The sequence below is a fragment of the Pezoporus flaviventris genome, unplaced genomic scaffold, assembly GCF_033815535.1.
Source record: "Pezoporus flaviventris isolate CSIRO_AGI_PZ_B2104156 unplaced genomic scaffold, CSIRO_AGI_Pfla_v1 ptg000081l, whole genome shotgun sequence".
Classification (NCBI taxonomy): domain Eukaryota; kingdom Metazoa; phylum Chordata; class Aves; order Psittaciformes; family Psittacidae; genus Pezoporus; species Pezoporus flaviventris.
Genome location: NW_026892629.1, coordinates 4,211,088 through 4,234,286, shown reverse-complemented (window position 1 = coordinate 4,234,286; position 23,199 = coordinate 4,211,088). Strand labels below are relative to the sequence as shown.

The following is a 23,199-nucleotide window of genomic DNA, read 5'->3' as shown; positions in this document are numbered from 1 at the left end:
ACTGCATATAATACTGCTATACTTGATTTCTACTACATTCTTATAAAAGGCTCCTGGTTTTTTTAAGCACACTAAAAGCTACTTTCTAGCAACAGTAAAGGGTTAATAAAACACCCCCTCAGAAGCCAAGCTCTATGGAACCAGGTTTCAGAACTTTAAATCAAATTTCACCCAGTTTCAATGTCACTGATAGATTAAATTCCTTTATAAATAAAAATATTAAAACTAGGGAAACAAAAACCAAATAAAAACATAAAATGACAGTGAATTACATTGGTTTTACCACCTAAGTAGGGCTGCTTGCACTAATACTTGTTTTTTATGGAGATTATTTTGATGGCAGACAATTGCAAAGAACTCTAGAAAAGGCACTTTAAGAAACTATTCCTACAATACCACTATTCAAGAAAACCATTAAAAAAAAAACAAAAACAAAACCCCAAGCCATTTGCTTCATTTGGTAACTAGTTTGGACATCCAAACTGTTTGCAAGAGCACTAATGACCTGAACCATGCTTAGACAGGGGCCTGTAAGACCTATGTATAATGATAACACCTCATGGTGTAACAACTCAGATGAGTGCATCTAATCCAACTCTTCCCCCTCCTACATGCCAGGACAAAAATGCCTGTGTATGAGACTCATCCTTCACATAAAACACCCACTGAGCAAAACAGCTGTAGGTACTTTCTCAGGTTAATCAAACAAATCAAATAACAACATCTAGTAATAACAAGACAATTTTTCTCTCTAAACAACAGCCCTACACTGCGGGTGGTTTTGTCCCATAGCGAGCAAACAGGAGAAAAGCATGTCCTGAGCAGCTGCTCATTAGGTGAGAACCATTCTGCTTGTACAGCAAATGAAGTAAATGTCTCATGGAAAAAAAAACAAAACCACCACAGTTTACGGTCATGTAATTAGACATGGTAACACAGGCATATCCAAAAGAGGAGGGAAGACAGATACAAATTGCAGTTCCACAGGCAAATTATTTCTGGCAGTTTATAATTTTTGATGTTCCTGGACTTTAACCTTACCATTTCTTTTAATGAGGCTTGTTTCCAGCTTATTTTTGAACTATTATACAGTAACAGACAACTTTGAATGATTGCATCCTATAAAAAGGACCCATACCCATGTAATTATTTATTCTAAACAGAAGACTATTTAAGGACACTGGAAAATATCAGAACAGACCAAAATGAACACAAACTGCAGAGGGCCTCACCAAAAATGTTATAAACTGGTGAGAATTTATTACAAGCTTACCTGATACTCATTGGGCCAGAAAGTGCTGACAGCCAACTCTGCTCGAAGCCAGTCTTTGCCAGTGGAACCAGTAACATTCCAGATAGGATTAGCCAGAGGCCCTTTGTTCACCCTAACCAGGATGTTCAAAGCACCCGGGTTTACACCGTTCTTGCTGTACAAAAGGTAGCTGAAATCAATGCAGTGAGTGTCGTTTTCTTTCATTGTTGGAAGCTGAAGTCGAGTCTTTTCTCCAGGGTCATGGTCTGAGGAAATCACTATCATATACGATCCTAAAGAACAGGGGAGTGGGAAAGGAAAAAAAGAAAAAACAATAGAACAGTAGTAAGGCAAAAGAGAACTGCTAGGAAACTGTTCACTGTGAGAAAAAGATGGAATGCATATGTTTTCATGTCCCAAAATCTAAAAATTCAAGTAGCAAGAAATCCAGGAAGTTATAAAATGTCTAGAAGAATCACTGAAGCAGTATCTACAGAAGGCAACATATATTTCTGAGGATATATCCAGATACTTTCACCTACAAAACTTTACTCCTTCCTGTTTTAGGATCAGATAATTGGAAATACAATCACAGACAAACTGAATAAAAGTAAGAAGAGGAGCAAAGGATCATCATTATTCTGAGGTCACTGAGGCAAAAATTCTCTCAACTTGCTCCACAGGTTCCCCAAAACTGAAAAATATTGAATAATAAGGTCCACATTCCCCAATGCAGCTTTATCACACCTTTTCCTTCCCAGAAAAAGAGGCAGACTTGAATTTCAGATACACGAGCATAACTCACTTAGGACACCAAAACCACATCTGTCCTGAAAAGCTGGGTTTGCTGCTCTGTTTGCCAACGGATTTGAGGGGATAACAGAACCTTCTATAGCTGGAAGACAGCCCATCTTGCAAATTTATTTTACAAATATACAGAAGGCAGAACAAGCTGAGCCTGTCTGGCTACAAAAGCAGAAAGCGGAAATCAGATGTTTAAACAGGTTATACAGGACATAATGGAACAGTTTGTCTTGCTGCTGTGCAGCATGAACTTTAAAAACAGAGTTACCATCTATTCTGGACCCAGAGCAGCCCCATTTCTCCAAGAGTGAGAACTCCATACCAGGTACTACCTCTTGAATGAGCCCCACAGAACAAAGCTTCTGAGACACAGCATGCCAGGCAAAACTTTACAACTGGGAAAATTCAACTCAGTATACAATCTGAATCCTTCCAGCAGGAAAGTTTCCTAACCTGAACTTAACTACCCTCCTCCTTAATGATTCCAGAAGCTCCATGTTGACAGATTTTTCCTTCTACTTTCAGTCCTAAAGAGCACCACAATAAGGAGCCCTCCCTCCTGAAGAAGGTTCAGGTGAAATCCATCAAAACCACAGTTAAATTAGCCTAAATTTAAAAGATCAGATTTGTGCATGTTTGCCCAAGTGAGTAGTCTCACACTTGTGCAGAGTATGTACATGAGTGAGCATTTAATGGTGAAAAAGCTTCTCTGAAGTATATATTTTTATAAATTATTATTATGTATGTCAACTTTTGTGCCTTTTTTAGGCAACAAGGAACTCTTGTGTTCTAGCATGTCCTCAATAGCTGTATTAACCATTCTGAAAACTGTTGACAAGCTGTTGCTCAGGAAAAGATGAAAATTTATGTGTATGGATTAAGTCATCTGTGCAACGTGGTAATTGACTAGCCTCTAAGCAATTCTATACTAAAAAAATATAACAAAAGAAAGAGCAATACTATAGAATGAAAGCAGCTCTTACCGTACAATGCCAAGATCTTTATTTGTAGTAATAATTTTACTATTACTAGTACTATTTTTAGTACTAATCTTTTAAAAAAAGAAGTTTAAAGCAAATATTGTAACATAACTAGTTCATATTTAGAATTACATGCAGAATCTGTTATCGGATTTATTTTTAGTAGATAATTTGGCAAAGTATTTGTTTCTGACCATCTCTTCATTACTACCTATCATCATTAATACCCATTTATAAAGACACAAAGTAATCATATTATTATGATTCCTTTTTGCTTATGGTTATTTGAGGTTTGTGATTATTAGAAGTCTTTAATGATTATGGTCTAGTCTACAATCAATTGACAACTGCAAGAGAGCTGCTCAAAAAAAGTGTAAACCACTTTCATTTATGCCCTTGATGCTAGAAAAAAATCTTAGAATATGCACGTTTGCAATGTCTATCATAACAACACATATGCTCTTGTAAGCACCGGATTATTTGTGGTTGGCACACCAAAGTAACATTTTCAAAGCTTTGTTTATAAACACCATGCACATGGCAGGGGAAGGCTGTATATCAACAATTTGTGGGTTTTTTTCCCTAGAGTTAGAACAATGAAAAGGATCAGGGGAAAATGACAAAGACTGCTTTCCACATTGTTAGCACTGATTGTCCATAGCCATCTACATTGCCTCTTCACCTCTGCTATACTTACCTTGCAAATAGGAACTGATTTTTTCCTACGCAAAACAAACATTTATTTTTAACATTTCTTAAGCTGAGATCAGGAAGCAGATAAACTCTCCAACTTTTTCTGAAGGGAATCTGAGAGGGGAAGGAAGGAACAGAATATAAGAACTGACCTTAGCAGAATTTTTGAACTTATCTCAACTTATCTCAAGATAAAACCACTGGGGAGGAAAGAGAAATTGTGACCAAAGTATAACAAATGAAGTATTTCAAGATCTTATTCCTATAAATGGTACAGTCTTTGGAAGCTCCAACATATATTTTTCTGCATATCAACACATTTTACAGTACTCCACTTTTTCAACCTCATTTTTCATAATTTAAAAATACTTAGCAGCAAATTTGCATATATCTATCTACATGTGTTAGTACCACAGCATTTCATGAAATTCTCAAAGCATTCATAAGCCATTTATCACAAAGCAGAAGTATCTGTTTGGTATCTCACAAACTACTTCCCCTCCAATTTTTAAACTTCAGAGGTTATATGTTATCAAGGTACACAACCTTGCTCCTTCCTCAGTTGTCTACATACTTCAGGAAAACCAGAAACCAATGCCAAAAACCAAATACATATAAAAAATTTATACTTTGAAAACAGGGAATTATTTTCTTACATCTGTTATTCAAAAGTCATTCTTTATTTGTAAATAAATGCTGTAGGAGTGAGAGTATTTTTCGCCCCCATTTATACATGCTTGCAATATCTTAAGTCAAACTTAAAAACTTTAAGCAAATCTTAAGCCCTAGATAAACTCCCTCTACAATTTCTACAGGGTCTTTTAGAATATGTCCTTTAATATTGAAAGCTCTATTCTATGGTACTACGCATGTAGCAGAAGTTTCTCTGCAATCCAGTAGAATGAAGCCACATAAGCATGATTAATAGAAATTATAGAAAGGATAGTGTTTGAAACAAAAGATTTATAATTAAACATCCAGCAGAGTTTGAGGTAGCATAGTGTTGATGATTTTCAAGATATAAAGTTTCCAGGTTTGAAAGGTACCGGCTAATGTTAGACTACTTTTATAAAGCAGCACCCACTGAAAGAGGGATCCATTATGAGAATAAGTACTCGAGTATTAGCACCAAATGCCCCTTCACCTACCAAAACAACTGTATATAATGTACATAACTGCATAAATGTTAGCAAACATGAAGTAAAAGGTTTAAATAAAACCAAAGCCAGAATATTTTCCTTTATTTTTTTTAACAATTACCGACAGAGAGCAGGAACTGTTAACTTGTTATATAAAGTAATTTATATCACTATCCAAGCGAATGTCAAAATATATGGGTATTAAAAACAAGAATTTTACAGATAATGTACACTCCAGGATACACAGAAATGCTGGGGCACAGAGGTCCCAGGTGGTCAGGCAAACATCTGACCCGATCTCATGTACAGCTAACGCAGTGCCCAGCTGACCACGTAAATGGGCAGACAACATTTATGCGTGCATACGTACAAATGATGGAACACAGGCATAACTGCATATGGAAAAATAAAAATAACACACAGAGAAAATAAATCTGTAATACTGTATTATTACCAAACCAAATGTTTTCAATTAACTGATGTATTTAATAAAGAGATGACAAAACAGCAAAGAGGCCACTTTGAAGAGGTAACAATGTGGGTTACTATTACTAGTAATACTGGCAAGGTACACCATCAAGTTGGTATGCAAACCTCAGCAAACTTCTTCAAGCAACAGGGAACAATTACCCAGCTATTTAATGTTAACACAGTGAGAAATAACAAGAGGACAGGCAATTACGTGCTAGATGGTACGTTATTACTGGACTTGGCAGAAATGCTAAGTACAAATGAGGGAAATGCTCAACAATCTTATTAATCCTTAAGATTAACTAACTACTTGAGAATTTCAATGAGACTTTAGAGCAAATGTTAAAGCTAACTGTTCAAAATGGTGCTTCCGGCTGCAGTAGGGAACAGATGAGAGGGAAGGAGTAGCAGAGACCAAGTGCAATGGACTGACCACAGCCCTCAGTCTCCATCCCTTTGTGCTGGAGGGTGAGGTGGAAATGAAGTCATTTTTTCCCGAAGTTCAGTCTGTGTTGCCTGTGACAGTAACTGGTGATTTATTAAAGAAGCGATCTCCCCATCTTTGTCTCAGCCCATGATCTTTTCCACTTTATTTATTCCCCTTGTGCTGTTGCAGGGAGTGAATAAGGAGTGGGATGGGGCTCTGGCCAAGGTCAACCCACTACATTTGCTGAAAAACTAAAGAGTAGCAGTTTAGACAGTGTTAGCTAACTGCAGCTACACAATGCATATACCATTTTATTAAATCCCTGTGGAGACAGACTCTGTGATTTCTTCCATCATTACTAGCTTAACAGATCAAGCACAAGATTTAAAACACTACATACACATACTCTTCAGACAAGAAAGAAAAAGAAAAAAACAACTGACCTGTGCTCTATTTCCCGCTAAGACTTTACAAGAAGAAAGTCAGTGCAAGTGAGTTGCCTCATTAAAACCCAAAATAAATAAATAAATAGCATCCATATTTTGTGGACTGAACAAAAAGAAACTTAACGTGAAAGAGCAAAAGTTCTTTTTTTTTTTTTCTTTTTCAAGACAGAAAGGATTAATTCCATCCGTAGATGATGCTGTAAGAAATTAGAGGTGCAAAGTATCCAAAAGTCATGATTTACACCTTGACAAAGAGCCACTGCTATTAACTATCCCTTTTACTGTCTATTTTTCACCATGCCCAATATTTACTTTGGCAGTAGGACAGTTACAAAATGCACCACAGCTCATCAGTAACCTTTTTCTTGAAACATGTAGTTTGACATTGATTCTGCTTCACCCTCCTCTCCATAATTCCCGAAAGACTCTTCTCCATCCTTACAAGTTTACAAAGTTTAAAATTCATAAAGCACATTCTCTTTCCCCCAACACACTTGAGTGTTGATTTTTTTCTACTTACACATAGCTTACATTTCTCTAAATCAAACTCCACCCTTTCTTTTTTGCTTTTCTTAAGTGTCTTCTATTTACTTGCCAGTTCATAGCTCCTAATATTATTCCTGATGTAAAAGGTCAACCCAATTCTCTCCTGTACAGAATAGAAACATCAGAGTATGAAAACAGCTAAATTGCACAGCCTCCTAGGTCTTTACCCAGCTCACACCAAGAGTAACACATTAGGATCTGACTTTCAGGAAGATTTTGATGCGTATTCAGCACTTATTCATGAACTCTCGTAAAAGGCATCTACACAGATACGTAATAAGAGACATCAGACTTTTCCACAGCTGTATTATTAAATATATCTGTATATTCCTTGTAGCTTTCAGTGTTTTATTTTGATAAGCATTGAACTTTATGTCCTAACTCAGTGACAAGGACAGATCACTTCAGAACAAGTGAATTCCTTAACTAATTAGTTGTGAAAAGCCTTAGTTTTTATCCCCTAATGAAAATCAAGCTTTCTTATCATCTAGCAGTTAATTGCAGGTAAGGAATCACACTAAGATTAAAAAAAAAAAGAAAAGAAGTAATAATCCTTAAATAAAATATGCCTGCTGTAACATATCAATGTGGCAAGATCAGTTTCCTGAGCAAATTATTTTCTCTCACTTCCTTGCTCCCTGAAAAACTGGCTTCTGTCTGAAGTGTTAAACTTGTAATTTTCAGCAGGCTTGTCTCTGACTCCTGCAAATCCTCTTTCCTCAAAACAAGTATTAACCATCAAACATCTCCATTTTGAGGGCACACTGTAGTAACTTCCCTGCCTGGAAGTGTGCTTCTTCAGTTACTAGGACACAACTATGTGATCTTTGGGTGAAAAATAATAGTTCAGAAAGTTCTGAATTTCATATGCAATAAGATTTATGTGTACAGAAGTGGATTCAGCTTTGTTGTTTGCTGACGAGGAAGGGGGGGACTGATACATATCCCACCATAGTAGGGAGCAAGAGAAGATGTTTACATAGATTCACAGAAGAGCAGGTGAAAAGAAGTCTTCCCCATAAAGTTAAAGGAAGGGGTTACCTTTACTTCACGGCAATGTCAGTGGATAGTCAAGGTACTTGCGTGCACTAGCCTTAAGCTCATGACTAGGTGATCTTTTTATTTATTTTTAATAATGACTCTATAACATTACAGTCCCCAGTTAGGTTTCAGGCAACCTTTACAAGACGGTGGACAATGAAAATGCAGAAATAGGCTTGCAGCTGGAAGTAGACTCCAAAGAGAAGTTCTGAATCACCTACATAAATTCACAGAAAAACCTACATTCTCCACACTGTAGTATTTTTGCTTATTTTGTTCTTCATATTCCTGTAATCATTTTACAGATGGCCCTTTGCATGTATTTAACTTGCAAGAACGAAAAAAGAGGAAGCTAATGATAAAACCTCAAAAGCTATTAATTTTTCCTTCTTGCAAGAAGAAATCTTCTTTTTAAAAGAAAAATACCAACCAACGAATAAATTAAATATCCAGATAAACCTCCATCTGCTTGGGTTAAAAAAAAATAAATCCTCAAACCATTATAGCCTACTCTTCCTCTTTCTCCTTACATTACCCAAAACAGTTAATATCTGCCACCCTAGGACAGAGAAAAAGCAGTATTCGAGAAATTATGAAGAAGAACTGGAGACAATATTAAGTTTTGTAATTTTAATGCTCACACCATCAGTTCAGTTTCACGCCTTAAGTAGTGTATCTAGACTTAAATGTAAAGACACTATAATCCCATTTTAGATGCATTGCTTGATACACACACAAAATATGCAATATCATTATATCCTGATTTGCCTATCAGTCTGCTGCTTTCATGCACAAGAATTAAAAAACAATGTTACACAAGAGTTCTCAAAAATTTCTTTAAAAGGCTACACTTCAGAGTATCGTTACACACACTGTTACACAATACAGCTGCTGTATTATTCCCCTTCAAATTTTTGAAGGCTTGTTTCAATTTCTTTATAGAATGTCAAAATGAAAGGAGAAAAAAATATGATGACTAATTTCAACTTTGCTGCATATCTCACTGTCAATGCACCTCAACTCAAATGCAAGTCAAGACAAGACTCTGAATTTACCACAAATATTAGAAACAACAGCAAAAAAAAATACAACATGAAGACACGAGAATTTTTTCTGGAGAATGCAACCTTTTTTCTTCCCCTGCCCTTCCAATAAAGACCAAGACTTATTAAAATAACCATGTAAATTACACCATGTAAATAAAGGCAGAGTACACACTCATTTGAACAGAAACTCAGTTTAACAGGCTGCAATAGCTCTTCAGACACTGGAAATTCATATGATGAGAAAAGGTGTCCTGCCCTCCAGCCTGTACTTGACAATGCCAAAAGCACTGTTCAATAGCCGGGTCATGTAGCTGGGATTCTCCCATTTTCCACACCCATGAAGGCCAAGTAACAGGGAGACTGCTTGACAAGGCAGTACAGAATAAGGGCAATTCAGGCAAGGTAAAAAAAAACAGTACCAGGTCAGAGATAGAATTAGCCTCACGGGTAACACACACATTACCAATATTCACACCTAGAATCCTACTTGCATGATACTAGGGTTACTCACGACTCATTCCATGACAACAAGAAAATGCTTGTCAATTAATATAAAAACAAAACAAAAGAAAGTAAGAAAAAAGTTTCAAAGGTATACTGGTATTTAGAGCAAAGTTTATGAAGAAGTTTTGACTGAAAATCATTCATCAGGCTACAAGCAGCTACAAAAATTCTGTTCCCCATACTAACATTTTACATAGGAATAAACATGAAAAATACACACTTCAGAAGTGTTTGAATTCTTAGTTTTCTAGTACATAAGACCAGCTCTCCGTGGATTTGTGTTTGTACTGATGGAGAGAAAGTAAACATGATGATACACTGTTTCTGAGGTATGATAATTTAAGTCTTTTCTCCGTTTTTTCTTGTGATGGATCTTTAACAAATACATAGGCTTTAAGCACTCCAAAATCTAAGACAGGAAAATGTCAGCACCTGAAATTTGTAATGCACGCTTGTAGCATCTGTACAAAGAGTGTTTATCTTATGACATGCTCCTTTGAACAGTCTCTTCGAACAAAACATTCAGAAAATGACATTTGATATGGTGCATTAGGCAAGCTTATGAAAGGACAATGTCACTGAGTGGTAAGCTGCATTTAAGTAACCAGAAGGCACACGGAATAGTTTCATATTTTCTTGAGAATTAAACAAGGCACTTGGTCATGAATTTGTGGCATCAGTGTCCATGAATGGATGTCTAAGACAGAAGTAACAACAGTTCTAAGTTGCCTGAAATTCTGGGGTAAACCCATAAATATCCCATGAGTGGTGGCATGGTGACTGTAAGGATACTTCTCAGTCACCCAGAGGCTGATCTGGCTGCTCAAGGAGCAGCATACACTGGTCAGCTATCTGTCTGGAAGAAAATGCAAAATTTCCATGAAACTTCCAACTCTAGAATAATATCAATTCAGTATGAAGCTATCCGATTGGGATAGCAGATAACTGGGTACTATTCATGTCTGCACAGCCTAAAGGCAGTAAGATGTTCTAACATGCAGCTGCTTCCAGAGGGGCAGCTGACACTGCCAAAGCTCCTGGGAAAAATCAGTTCCATGGAGACACCGACATCCACAAACACCTACAACAACTTCACTATATGAAATACAGGTGTAAAAAAGAACTGAAATTCATTTTGCTTCACCATTGCTATAAACTGCTCTGATATTACTTGGTTGGATAAGACCATTAACACACAGACTTGTCTCTGTGCATTAATTTTGTTTCTCTCACTCTTGTGGAAGACCTTCAGGATGCTGGCCAATGCTGGCCATCTGTGTCCAGCTATTTGACTACGATGACACCATATCAACACCACTAGTGAACATAAACTGAACACCCAAACAGACCCTCAAGCCAAGGGACACTTAGATTTTTCAAATACTGATTAAAGCAGCACACTTTACTGAGGCTACAAGCAGACACAGATGAAACCCATGTCCTCTGTGGGGTATTATTTATTCGGAAAGAAATCAAAGCCAAATTTGAAAATATTATATTATTCTAAGACAGTCTTCTAGACAATGTGAGCGCTGAGTATTTATGTAAGTCTTCAGTGTACTGGGCATTTGCTGTGGTGAACAAAATCAAGTCCACAGAACGGTCACAAATGTCAGCCACGGCAACCTGAAAGCTCACTGCTGTTGAAACACACAATGCTTTTCCTCCCAGCACATGGATACAGCTCTAGTCCTCCTCCATCTGTGCCCATCAGTCTTGCATGAGCCAAATCTACACCCAAACGCAGCAAAAAAATGACCCAGGTCTCCTATCCCACTCTTAAGAGAGGCAAGGGGACAGAAAAGTTTGATTTCTTCCCAGGTAAGGGAAATGAACTGACTCCTGGAATTGCCGAACAAGCACCAAAACCAGGTTAAAATATGACAGGAAAGGAAACTGAAGCTATAGAACATACATAGACAAGGTTTATTTCCCCAAGGTGGGAAAGGCAGTTAAAAGTAACTTCTTTCAAGTATATGGAAAGCCTTTAGAGAAAGACAGCTCAAAAAAATAGCTGTAGGATTATTTTCTCTTCATTGACAACTAAAAAAAAAAACAAACAAACAAACAAAAAAAACCAAAAAAACAAAAAAACCCACACACAACAAACCCACCAAACCAAAAATACAAACAAAAAACACCACATAAAAAGAAAAAACCGGGGGGGGGGGGGGGGGGGAGGGACACAAAAGCAAAACAAGCCAAAAACCCAAAACCTGCAAACTCTCAAACTCTTCAGGGCTTTTTTTTTTTTTTTAGATTTAGATTTTAACTGAGAGGGAAAACATAATTTCTGAAGCAGAATTAACATTCAGAGATTCAGAGTGTCTTTAACTCAGTAATCATTCTTCCAAAAGCAACAGTATTTAACGCACATTGAGAAGATACTTATTCCTATCAGCTTAAGACACTGAAATTGAAAACAGAAATTAAAACGGTCATTCCCTGAATGAGCACGTGACAGCAGAAAATAAGAATTAACAATCTGCTGAGAATACCACTCCCAAGGATAACCAACAGTTAAATAAAGCCTCAAAAGCCATAATCATTACTGTATGTGACAGCAGATTACAATTCTTATTACAGACCTTTCAGAAGAGGAAATTATATGCCCTGTATTTCTTGAAAGTAATCTTGGAATTTATTTAAAGCATGGGAGGCTTATAAAATAGTTTCATTAGACTTTTTTTTTTTTTTGGTAACTGAAAGAATAATCATTCCGGTATTTTAGACTACTTCTTCTTGGCATCAAATAATTTTTCTGGCTCTGAAAATAATTTTCCTCAGAACACTACTTTATACAAGAGCAACCTGAAGAATCGTCATCTTTTTTTCAGATTTTATTCCTTTTATAGATGTAGGACCTACACGTAAGAAGCTGTAGATCCCTTGATTAAATGCTCAACATGAATTAAGAATCAACTACTGATAACAGTTGCCACTGATGAGAGTTCTGAAAAACAATATAGAATGATATCTAAATAGTGGAAATAATACCTACTATTGCTCAGAAGATAGATCTACTAGCAAATTGTTACCTATTCTTCAAAATATCACCCAGTCTCCCCTCTGAAGTACATACCTTACTTTGTAGTGATTCACACTCCAGCTGAAAAACAGGAGTCATGTCTTTATCAATACAACTGCAGTACTATTTAGTGGATTTAAGTACTTGTTTAAGAGAAAAAAAAAGAAAAACAACCAAAAAACACCCAAAAAAACCCAACCTTGAAGTTTATTATTTCCAAGGAAGTCTTCAATCTGTCTTCAGACCACCAACTACACATGGTTATATTTGTAAAATAACATCTTAAGCAATGTAACAAGTGCGGTACATTAACACTGAATGCCCCATAAAGCTCTGAATTTTATATGGAAAGAAAAAGACTGAAAAAAAGGAACATCCACAGACAGCTATTTCTGGAATTCTTTGAATTTTCCAGTTACTGTGATGTCGATCTTATAAGCGCAAGCAGCTCTATAATGCATCTCTATGATAACAATAATAAATAACGCAACACCACCTAAAGAGAACAGTCAAAATCCATGGATCCTACATATATGTAAATAAAAAAATAAAAAAAAATCCACTGAATAATCCTATTCAAGAACAGGATGATTCATAATCCATCATATTAACAAACATGGAAACAAGATTAAAACCCCTAAATATCAGCTGTGCACCAGAAAGAATTCATACAGGCAATAAAAACAACAAAAATCTATTAAAAATCCACCCAAAACACAGAGTCTTCATACTCTAGGGAGGCTTAAATAACACACTAGAAACCTGAGTTCAAATATTAGAATTCTTTCTCTCCTAGATGCTAGAGTTCACAGTTAAAACAGACAAATGGCTTTTATGGTGCGTGACAACTCTGGTCATGCCTTGCCTCTTGCTAACAGCCCTCCATTCCACAGGCATCAACTACTCTTCTCCCCAGATACTTAGACTGATTAGCATTAATACATTACATCCAGAGTAATGGTTATAACCTGTATTTAGTTTGATGTTTGATGCATCTCCATCAAGCATGATGGAGGCTAGGATGCCTAAGAGTTCACCATATTTTCCATGTGAATTAGTTGTTTTAAAATAAACGAATAGATAAATAAGCAAGCTCTCCCTATAAACTCTTTTTTTCTCAAATTATATTAGAACCTCAATTGGTTTTACACTCTAATACACACCATCTTTCTTCCACAGGGAAATACTTTTGAAATGGATGGAAACAACCCTACCTATTATAAAAATCACTCATGCTAACTTACGAGCATTTTTCATAGAGTTTTGAAAGAAATAATTGGTCTCAGTATTCAGCAATGAGAAGAACAGCAAGAAAAAAGAGTGCATATAAATAAGGACTGCTGTTCTAGAGAAAATCTTAGAGTTCACAGCTATTAATGGGATTTGGTGTTTTTTCTTGGTTTTGGGGGGATTTTTATTTTTTTCGCAGAAAACATCTCAGTTTATGAGGATCAGCATCTTTCCTCTTGACACCACAATTTCCAAGTAATAAAAACTTGAAACAGCTTTTTGCTTCCAAATAGCTAGTTTATACATGCTAATGCTATTTAAATCCTCTATTTTGAATACTGAAGTTCAAGATGCCAACAAAATACACTAGGCAAATTCATCCCACCCCATAAAACATTCCCTATCTGCCTGAGGTTACCAGGTAATGCTTGACACCAACTAACGTGATTAACCTAAAATTCTAAAAAACTCAAAACTTCGAAACTATCAGAAGATGTACCATATGACAGATGAGAACCTAGTCTCCACTTCAGGCAACTTGTAAACTTCTAACACTAATATTCATTAGTCAAACACTGCACTTAATTAGGACTAGGAATTGAACCCATGTTCCAAATGCAATTTCATGCAAATTTCTTGTGTGATTATTTCACACTTTGGTTCCTCCAATGCCACCACACAGACACCAGAGTACCAAGTCGTGCAAGGAGCTATTTAATTTTCTGGGTTTTTTTTAACTGCAGTTAAGCTTTTACATAAAGTTTTTGTGCTTGTACTTCCTAAATGAGTACATAATTTATCCTGAGCTAAGGATACAATTTCAGTCTCTAAAACTTCTCTTTCAGAATTAGAATTTTCCGAAACCATAAAGGAAAATTGAAGTTGTTAACAGCTGTGAATTGTAGTACTGCCTTCAAATGTTCTGAATGTCCAAATAAGGTACACAAAGTAACAAGAAGTAGCTCAGAAAATGAAGGTTAACCATATAGTATTGTCTTCCAACACTAATTTTTTTTAAAAAACATCTCTTCCTATGAAGGAAATATTTAAAAAATGAGAAAATGAGCACAATTGTTCAGCATTACAAAGTAGTTTCTAAAAAAAGATAAAATATTTATTTCCACTTATGTTTTACCTGCCAATCTTCCTGGAATTGATGAAGGGCTAACCAGAATCCATTCCCTGTACAGAATGGAAATCCACAGCAAACAGAGGAAGAAAAAGAAATTTAAACTCTTTCCAAAAAAAATGATAAAAATAGACCATAAAGTCTGTGCATTGTTAGCTGACAGGTTCCTTTCTCACATACAAAAGACACACAACTTCGCCTGGCATTTATGTACATAGAGGTATTTCAGAGGGGAAGACCATGATAGTAGATCCCAGAATACTTACGGCCCTGGTAAGAGACCGTTATTAAGCACTTGGTTCCAGAATTCAATTAATGTTTTAGCTATCTCCAACCTCAATCTCTCTTACTGCAATTTAAGATTAGCACTGCTTAACCTACCACCAGCCAACATGAGGATTAGGTTACCAACTTCTTTGCACCAACCTTTTAATTTCTGAAAATTTCAGTTTCCTTTTTCTCTCCTGTAGGAAAGACGATCCTAATTTCTTCAGTATTTCCAGAGAGGATATGCTGCTATCTAGCCTTCTGTCACTTCTGTTGCTTTCCTCTGAGCTTTCCCAGAACAGGTATTTTCCCTCCATGCTCAAAAGTGACTACAAGTTCCCAGTTCCTATTCTTCTAATCACGCTAAGAAAAACATACAAACAGCTGCCTTTTTCACAACACTGTAACAAGGTGGATTCGCTTTTAATTAGCAAGTCGCAGGAACCACAAAAAAACATTTGTGCATTATTACTGCTTCATCTAGCCCTCATGCTGCTAAACATTCCACCCAAGTGTAGTTGAAGCCTGCACAGAACAATTTCTTTTCCATTGTTTTTCAGTTCTTCCTGATTAGTTGTACCCCAATCCATCATAATCTCTTTCAACCCCAAACTATCCTCAAAAAGGCTGGGAGGCTCAGTAACCTGGATTTCCTCAGCAAGTTAAAAGGACACTTCTGTTCCATCATCCACAGCACTGATGAAAATGTAAAGAATGGCTGGACACTACCAGTATTTTCCAAGCAGCTTTTTGCCTACTGTAAGCAGTTTCAGTTTCATCAGGATATTTCTTCCCTAACCTTAACAGAGTAAGCTTAGGTTAAGATCTATGATATTTAGTGCTTCACTCCCTTTTCCTTATACAGAGAAATTAATTTGCACTTTAGTAACTGTTACAGACCTTCCTTCACCATGCTCCTCAGAATGAGTACCTTTGCTCACTACCACAAAAAACATACTGTAATTTTGAAAAGTAAGGAGCTGAAGGTCATCAGCTATGCTCCTTTCAATGCCTAGCCCTTGCACTGTCCAGGTCAGCATCAGGAGTAGCTACTCCCTGGACTCCAGGGGTCAGCAAGGACACCTGCCCCCAGGGCACGCACAAGTAACTCCATCCAGGCCACCCAGACTGGCTGGATTGCTCACCTCTGAGCCTTGTATCACCTCCACAGCTCCAAGACACAACCCTCCTGGCACCTTTGCAGTTTGAAATGCTGGTGGCGGGAAAGGGAGCTGCACTTCAGCATCATTTGCAACAGGATGCTGAGGTTATGGCTGCATGCCTCAAGCCTACACACTTATCCTTCCTTTTTGGAAGGAGAAATCTTGCTGATAAGAGGGCAGATAACATAAGGCATGACCTGAAAAAGAGTGCAGCACCCACGCTGCCAGCTGAGTAGTACTGAGAACTGCACCTCAAGGAGTTTGGGGAATGAGATCAGCTGACAGCACAAACACAACAGGTTTTCTTTAGGAGCATCTTATTTAACTGCAGACTATGGTATGTAAGTTAAGAAACCCGCAGCTCTGGAAAATGTTTGCCTCTATTAAATTAAAGTTTACTGTTACACAGCTGTTTCCATTATGAGTGGAACTGATTGGTCCATCAAGAAAAAAAACCCTAACAATAGAAATTAGTTACATATAGTCTACTGTACATAAGAATCAATCATTTGGGTTTGGGGGGTTTTGGTTGGCTTTTTTGGGCAAGCTGCTAACAACCAAGTGTGTGACTCCACGTGGAGAGAGGCAAGGTGGAAAAGGATTTCAGAGACTATAAATGCAAAAGCCATTCTGACTCTCTACAGCTGCAATCTCAATTTGCCTCATTCCCTTCTCCAGTGTTTTCGTTTCTGTATGTATGTTTCATATAATTATAAATAAACGCCCAGAGATTTAGGGACCCACATCAACAATTAGGTTGTAGGGCTTGGGTTGGTGTAACTGCTTTGTCTGAACAAAAAGCAAAATAACAACAATAACAAACAAGCAAAAAACACAGAAAAAAAACCAAACAAAACAAAAAAAAACCCAACCAAACTTAGATACCTTCTAAAGCTAAAAATATTTTTTTTTAATTCTATACAGCTCATAAAAACCATTAATTTCTTCCAGTCAGGTACTAAATACCATTTTAGTTGTAAATCTACTATAAAACTGATAGGAAAAAAATAATACATTGAGAAGTGCAAGATATATTTTGAAAGAAGCACTTTTTTTCTTTAATATAATCAAGCATTTTTGAAATATGCAACATGGCTAGGGTGAGACAAAGCTTGAAGCAACCATATGGCTCAGTCGTTTAACAAAACAGGAATTAAGACAGTGCAGGTGGCTATGGAAGTATTCAGTGATGTTTAATTTTAATGAACTGATTTGAACAATGTGTGATAAAATCAGCATTTAAATGATGCATATTGCTAGAATTATCAAGAGATATGTCTCTCTCCCGCAACGCTAAACAGTTCCACACAAAAGGCACCTTTGAAGATTTTGGGTGTACGGGGATATAGGAGGGTGAAGAAAACAGAAGGAAATGAAAGTATACATTGATTGCACCTAATATCTATACCTATGTAATGCCAGACAGCTGTACTGTACCTAAAGCAATTACTCCAAACTCTGTCCTTAATGTTGCGCTTCTCTTTTGCCAGGACTTATTCAGTTCTGTGTGTCTCATAGCAACTAATCATCCTAGTGTATTTTTGTAATTTATATTCAGAGAATATATTAATTTTTAGTAAATTAGCATTTGCTTTAAAATGCTAACACTTTCATATTATGTGATATCCAATGAATCGATACTTTCCATGAGAAAAGGAATGATAATGTCATTTAAACCATGCTACTCTGGTTCAAAATCACAGCTAGGCATAACTTTCAGGAAGGAAAACTACCAACAGACCATAATTTTTAATATCTGCCAAAATTTCTCCTTTAATTCAAAGGTCGGCAAGTGCATTTCCTACTCTGAGTGATCAGTGCCTTATTGTCTTTATAAAGTACAATTACTTGGACAGCTATTTATCATCTCTAACAATTAAAAAAAATTGCTCTCGCCTTCAAAGCAGCAAAGGTTATAAAGTTTCACCTCCAGTCAAAGCCTTAAAAATTTGATTACTTACTCCAGACTGACAGGGGAATCACATTGGTATGATAAAAGGATTCTACACTGATAAATCATAACACTATTGAAAATGCCTTGCTGCCAGAGAAACTCACTTTAAGCAGCATACCGGAAAATTTCCATTCGATGTAATAGTAAGTCATACAAAAAGGCTCTTATTGTTACCCTTTCATTTCAAACCAAACACACACCAACATGCAGTACCCAAAGTAATGAAAAGGGCTGGAGCAATCCTACATCACCTCCAAACACATAATAGTCCCATCAGATTCAACAGAAACAATCTTCATCTTTCATGAATCATTTTGGATGCTGTGTAATTAAGCTGAAGAAGGAACAAGACCATAACATACATACCTACAACACAATTACATAGGCAGACACTTCAATATGGCTCTGAATTGTTTCTGAGAGTTAGCCAATTTAATAGGCAAATTTAATACTACACATTTCTCTGCCAGATTTACTCATTTCTATTCAGGACAACTCATCACTGCGATGATGAGTAGGCAAAAAATTCTTCTTCCCATTTAAACGCTTTCCTCCTAACTAGTTCACACTCCTATGGCAAGAACCTTATTGCCCAGAACAAAATAAATGCAAAGGGGGAGGAAATAAAATAAGATAATAAAATAAAATAATTATAAACAAAAGGCAAATTCAGTAGAAGCTACCATATAAATATGGCTTTCATCACCCTGAAACTCTCTATTAAAAAAAAAAAATAACAACAAAACCAAACAAAAAAAACCCACACACAAAAAAAACACAAACAAAAAAAACCACCCCACATCAAACATGCTGCTGGAAAAAAAGTATCACAAAACCAGATGGGAAAGCAGAGATGAAAATTTTATACATATGTGAAAGAAAAACATGGCTATAGACACACACACACAAAAATAAAAATCCAGCCACACTTTGTTAAAAGGGCAACCATCAAGCAGCAGAAGGTTAACAACCGAGTTCTACAGGACCAGCCCTAGAATGCATTATAGTAAGAAAAAGCAGTAGTACTCTGCAAGACTGCTTGTGGTAGAATGCTGGGAGACTTCTCAAAGTAATGGAGAACAAGTGCATTACAAAGAAAGGAAAGGGGAAAGGGGAAATACAGTTGTAAACCAGGAAATGTGAGGAATTAACAACTTTAGATGCAAGACTCCAACAGCTGAAAAGACAGAGGAAGAGGAGTGAGGTTCAAGAGAGAGAGCAAGCTACACTTCAAATAGTGCTAAGCAGCATACTATTTCACAAAGCGCAGCTACACGTTACGGTTAGCTGAAAGATTATGCTACATGATCATAAAGTCCTCTTAAAATAGATCTTTAACTAAATTATTTTGCGCATTAAGCCTAGGAGAATCTTTTTCCCCAAACAACATGCACTTGGAACATTATTTCAAGCGTTCCAGGATATGCATTCTTATACATAAATCTTGCCCATGTTTAAAAAGCAAAACCTTCCACTTTTAGGCTATCAATTCAATAACAGAATTGCTGTTGTTGCAAATATCTGGCAATATAAACCTTCGGAAGACAGCATCAATTTAGTGACTTCAATACACTTAAGACCAATATCTGCCTCACGAAAACCACTCTCTATTACTTTAATTTCAGTAGAGATGTCATTAAGTGACTAAGCAATAAAAACAAAATACTTAAGGGGGTTTGTTCCACATAAGTAGGCACACAAGCAACACATAGAAGACTAGACTGGGAACAACTCTTCCAGTCCTTGTCGGTGGATAGGTAGCTAATTAGGCCTCCAGACTATGAAAAGCTTTATATATTTCATAAACAGTGAAAATAGCCTTAAAAACCCCAAATGAGCTGCACTTTAGGGCTCTCCTTGACCTTCCCTGCAGAAGTACTGAATGGAAGAGAATACATCCATTAAGAATGATGCAGAGTTTCTGAAGCTCCCTGTCCCTCTCCAGTACTTGTGGAAAAGCTGTGGAAGTAACTACTGAAGAGCCACCAATTGCTTTGCATTGTATTATTTGAAGATTAACATGATGTTTGGAGATTTTCTTTATTATTTCCCTCTCACTAAACTTGTTTTTAGCTCTCCTACGAATCTCTAATCTGCTTGTTCAGATTCAGATAAGCAAAGCCTGTAACATTCTTGTAGATGTATTTCAAAGGTACATATGCAATTGAAAAGTTTTATTTCTTATTCCACTTCTAACCCCATTTAGAAAAAAACAAAAACACACATGTATATCTGTAATGGGCTTAGCTGTAGAGAATATATAAATGTAGGGTATGGATATCTTACAGAGGAGATGGGGGGTATATAAAGTGATTAAAGCTCTTGAAATAAAATCACAAGGACTCTTCAGTTTGCCTTACCAGTGTCTTACATCTCTTATTTTCTTATCTGTGATTTGACAATCATACCAAATAAAATTGTAAATCAAAAATGTAGAGGGGCAGAGAAAAGAGAACAGTGTCTAGTAAGTAAAAAAGGCCAGAACAGAGGCCAGAAAACAGGAGTTAACTGGATAGTTGAGAGAAACTGGCACTTCACTCAGAAACAATTCTGAGTATTAGGGGTTTTAATAATACTTCTGAGGTTTTAGAAAGACTATTCACTCTCTAAAGTGCCAAGGAAAATAACAACACAAAGACGACCCTTTTCTTACACATTTGATGCAATCATAGCTAGGAATGCTAGGAAGCAAACTAGTATGCTACTGCATGATGACTGTTTTCCTTAAAAATGTGCAATATTAAAATTGTTATTTAAGCCAGATTTTGAGGAACTGTCGTTGTTGTCTGGGATTGAGGAAGGGGAAGGTGCACAGTGAGGGGGGTTGTTCATTGTACGTTTTTCAAATAAAATATGCTTTATACCCAACCCACATTCTGAAGAAATTCCCATATCAAGCTTCAGATGGTGGGTGGGGGTGACAAAAACTAATTTTTCATTCCTCCAACATCAACCAATGATATTAAAACACTACCAATCCTTTAAAAAAGGCTATCACCCACCTTCTACCAAGAAAAAAAAAGAAAAATCTCAGCAGCAGTGAGATCAACACTAATAATGAAATACCTGAGAACTGCAGTTGGAAAGATGGACAGCACAGCCCAACAAACACAGCCCTGGCACCCTTAATACTGTTTGTTACGAGACCTTTGACTATTAAAGTGACCTTTCCCACTTACTCCTAGACTCCTTTTTTGTGAAGCAGAGATAAACATCTCTTCTACCACTGACAAAACATCAGTTTTATCTTCTGTTTTCTTCCTGCTCTCTAGCATGTACATCCTGCTGCCATTTTTGCCAAGCAATGTTTTGCCATGCTGCTGAAGTGATTCAATCTGCCACAGATCCTTCCTGGTTTATACAAATCGCACCAGGTGTCTCACAAAAAGATTTTGTTCATGCATACTGCTTCTTTAATTCAGTCTGACCAAACAGGTTTTTTCTTGTGAGTGAAAACGTAACATGGCACTGAACTGGGCTCCATGTATTAACCTTGATCAAATTAACATCTCTGGTAAATTCCATTTAATAGGAAACTAGACAAATAATAGCCCATATCCATCCAGCCATACAGTGCATAAAAGACTGCTGACATGAAATTTTAAGCTATTTTGCCAAACCTGAACTCCATGCTGAATTTAAACTCCTGAAAAATATCCAAGAATTTGCCCTTTCAAGAATATCTAAGAAACTGCACCCCCTGGGAAGCAGGGGCAGAACAACACCAAGGGGTAGCAACAATCCACTGAAAGCAACTTCAACATGCATTTCATGACACTCCCCATTGATCAAGTCTATAAAAACCTTGAATCCAAAAGAAGATTACAACTGATTACAACTTTATCACTGGTTAATGTCTTTTTGCAAAACCAGCAAAACTAAGAACCTGTGAAATGATCACTTGTAAAAAAAAAACAATTCCTATCTAGCATGAACACCCTCCAGTCTACTACAAATGACAAGTAAGGATAAAGCTCAAGTTTTTCAAGTACTCACTGAATGCAAAAAGCTATGTATTTTTTAAATTACTTTTTCATACAATTTAGTATATCCAATTGACCAATCAATATGTTTTAATAAGTTAAGAAATGAGACAAATCCTTCAAATCACACACACACATATATCTATGTTTAAGATGGTTGCTAACAATTTCCCACATTTTAACCAGGCACCCTCTCCAGTCCATGAAACTCATCCCAAAAATATTTATTTAGAAAATGAATTATAGGAGAATCTGAGGGGATATGCAATTTCCGTACATATAAAGCTGCTCCTTAATCTAAAGAAACTACAGTCTCAACTTAGGGAGAAACACAGCATGGGAAAAAATACGTAAGGAAACAAAGAGATAAAAAACATTCTTTAGGAAGACCATAAAACTTACAAGGGAAAGACACTACTTTTTGTTTGTTTGCTTATTTGTTATCTCAGTGCAAAAGAAGAGGCGGTATATACACAAAACTTCACCGGTTTTGAAAGCCTGTAGAGGGAGATGCCTAGGATATATCAATGAGCCAACCGTAATATGCACAGCTCCAGCTACCAGACTTCACTCTACAGTTAACAATGCTGAGACTGAAGATGCACCTCTCTGGCATTCCTAATTTCAAGATGTGTCTGGTGGTGCCTAAATTTTCAACAAGATTGAGAATATACTCATAGACAGAAAAACAGTATCCAGAGAATTTTTCCCCATAAAGTCTTTATGCGACTATCAAACCAAATCTTCTGTGTAGTAAAAGGGAGATGTAGATGTGTAGAAAAGGATGCAAAAACACGGTTGTCTGCTTACAGCTAGATAGCTTGTCAATACTTTTTTGGCAATTTCTTTATAAAATGTTTTTGTCTGAATCAAAATTTACACCTTAAAAGAATGAAAAACAAAGCTGAATGTTGCTTTCCAGTGCAGAAAGAGGAAAGGTAAAAAGAGAATGTTTTTAAAAGCAGTTTAAAAAATAATGATGTTTTGTTTCAATTACATCCTGTTACCATAAAAATATATTTTTTAATCAATTCTAGACAGAAAACAGTACTCTTGACTATATAAAGATGCTAATCAGTGATTCATACTCTTTTGA

At 36.5% G+C, this 23,199-nt stretch overlaps 1 protein-coding gene across 10 annotated transcripts in view; it reads right to left on the bottom strand.

The window, feature by feature from the left end:
* Positions 1-23,199, bottom strand: part of PTPRK (protein tyrosine phosphatase receptor type K) — a 400,889-nt gene that overhangs the window by 267,750 nt on the left and 109,940 nt on the right. For all 10 annotated transcript variants that reach the window (XM_061474956.1, XM_061474957.1, XM_061474958.1 and 7 more), the window contains exon 3: positions 1,274-1,545. In XM_061474956.1, coding sequence (XP_061330940.1) covers positions 1,274-1,545 — 272 coding nt within the window. The remainder of the gene's footprint in view (positions 1-1,273; positions 1,546-23,199) is intronic.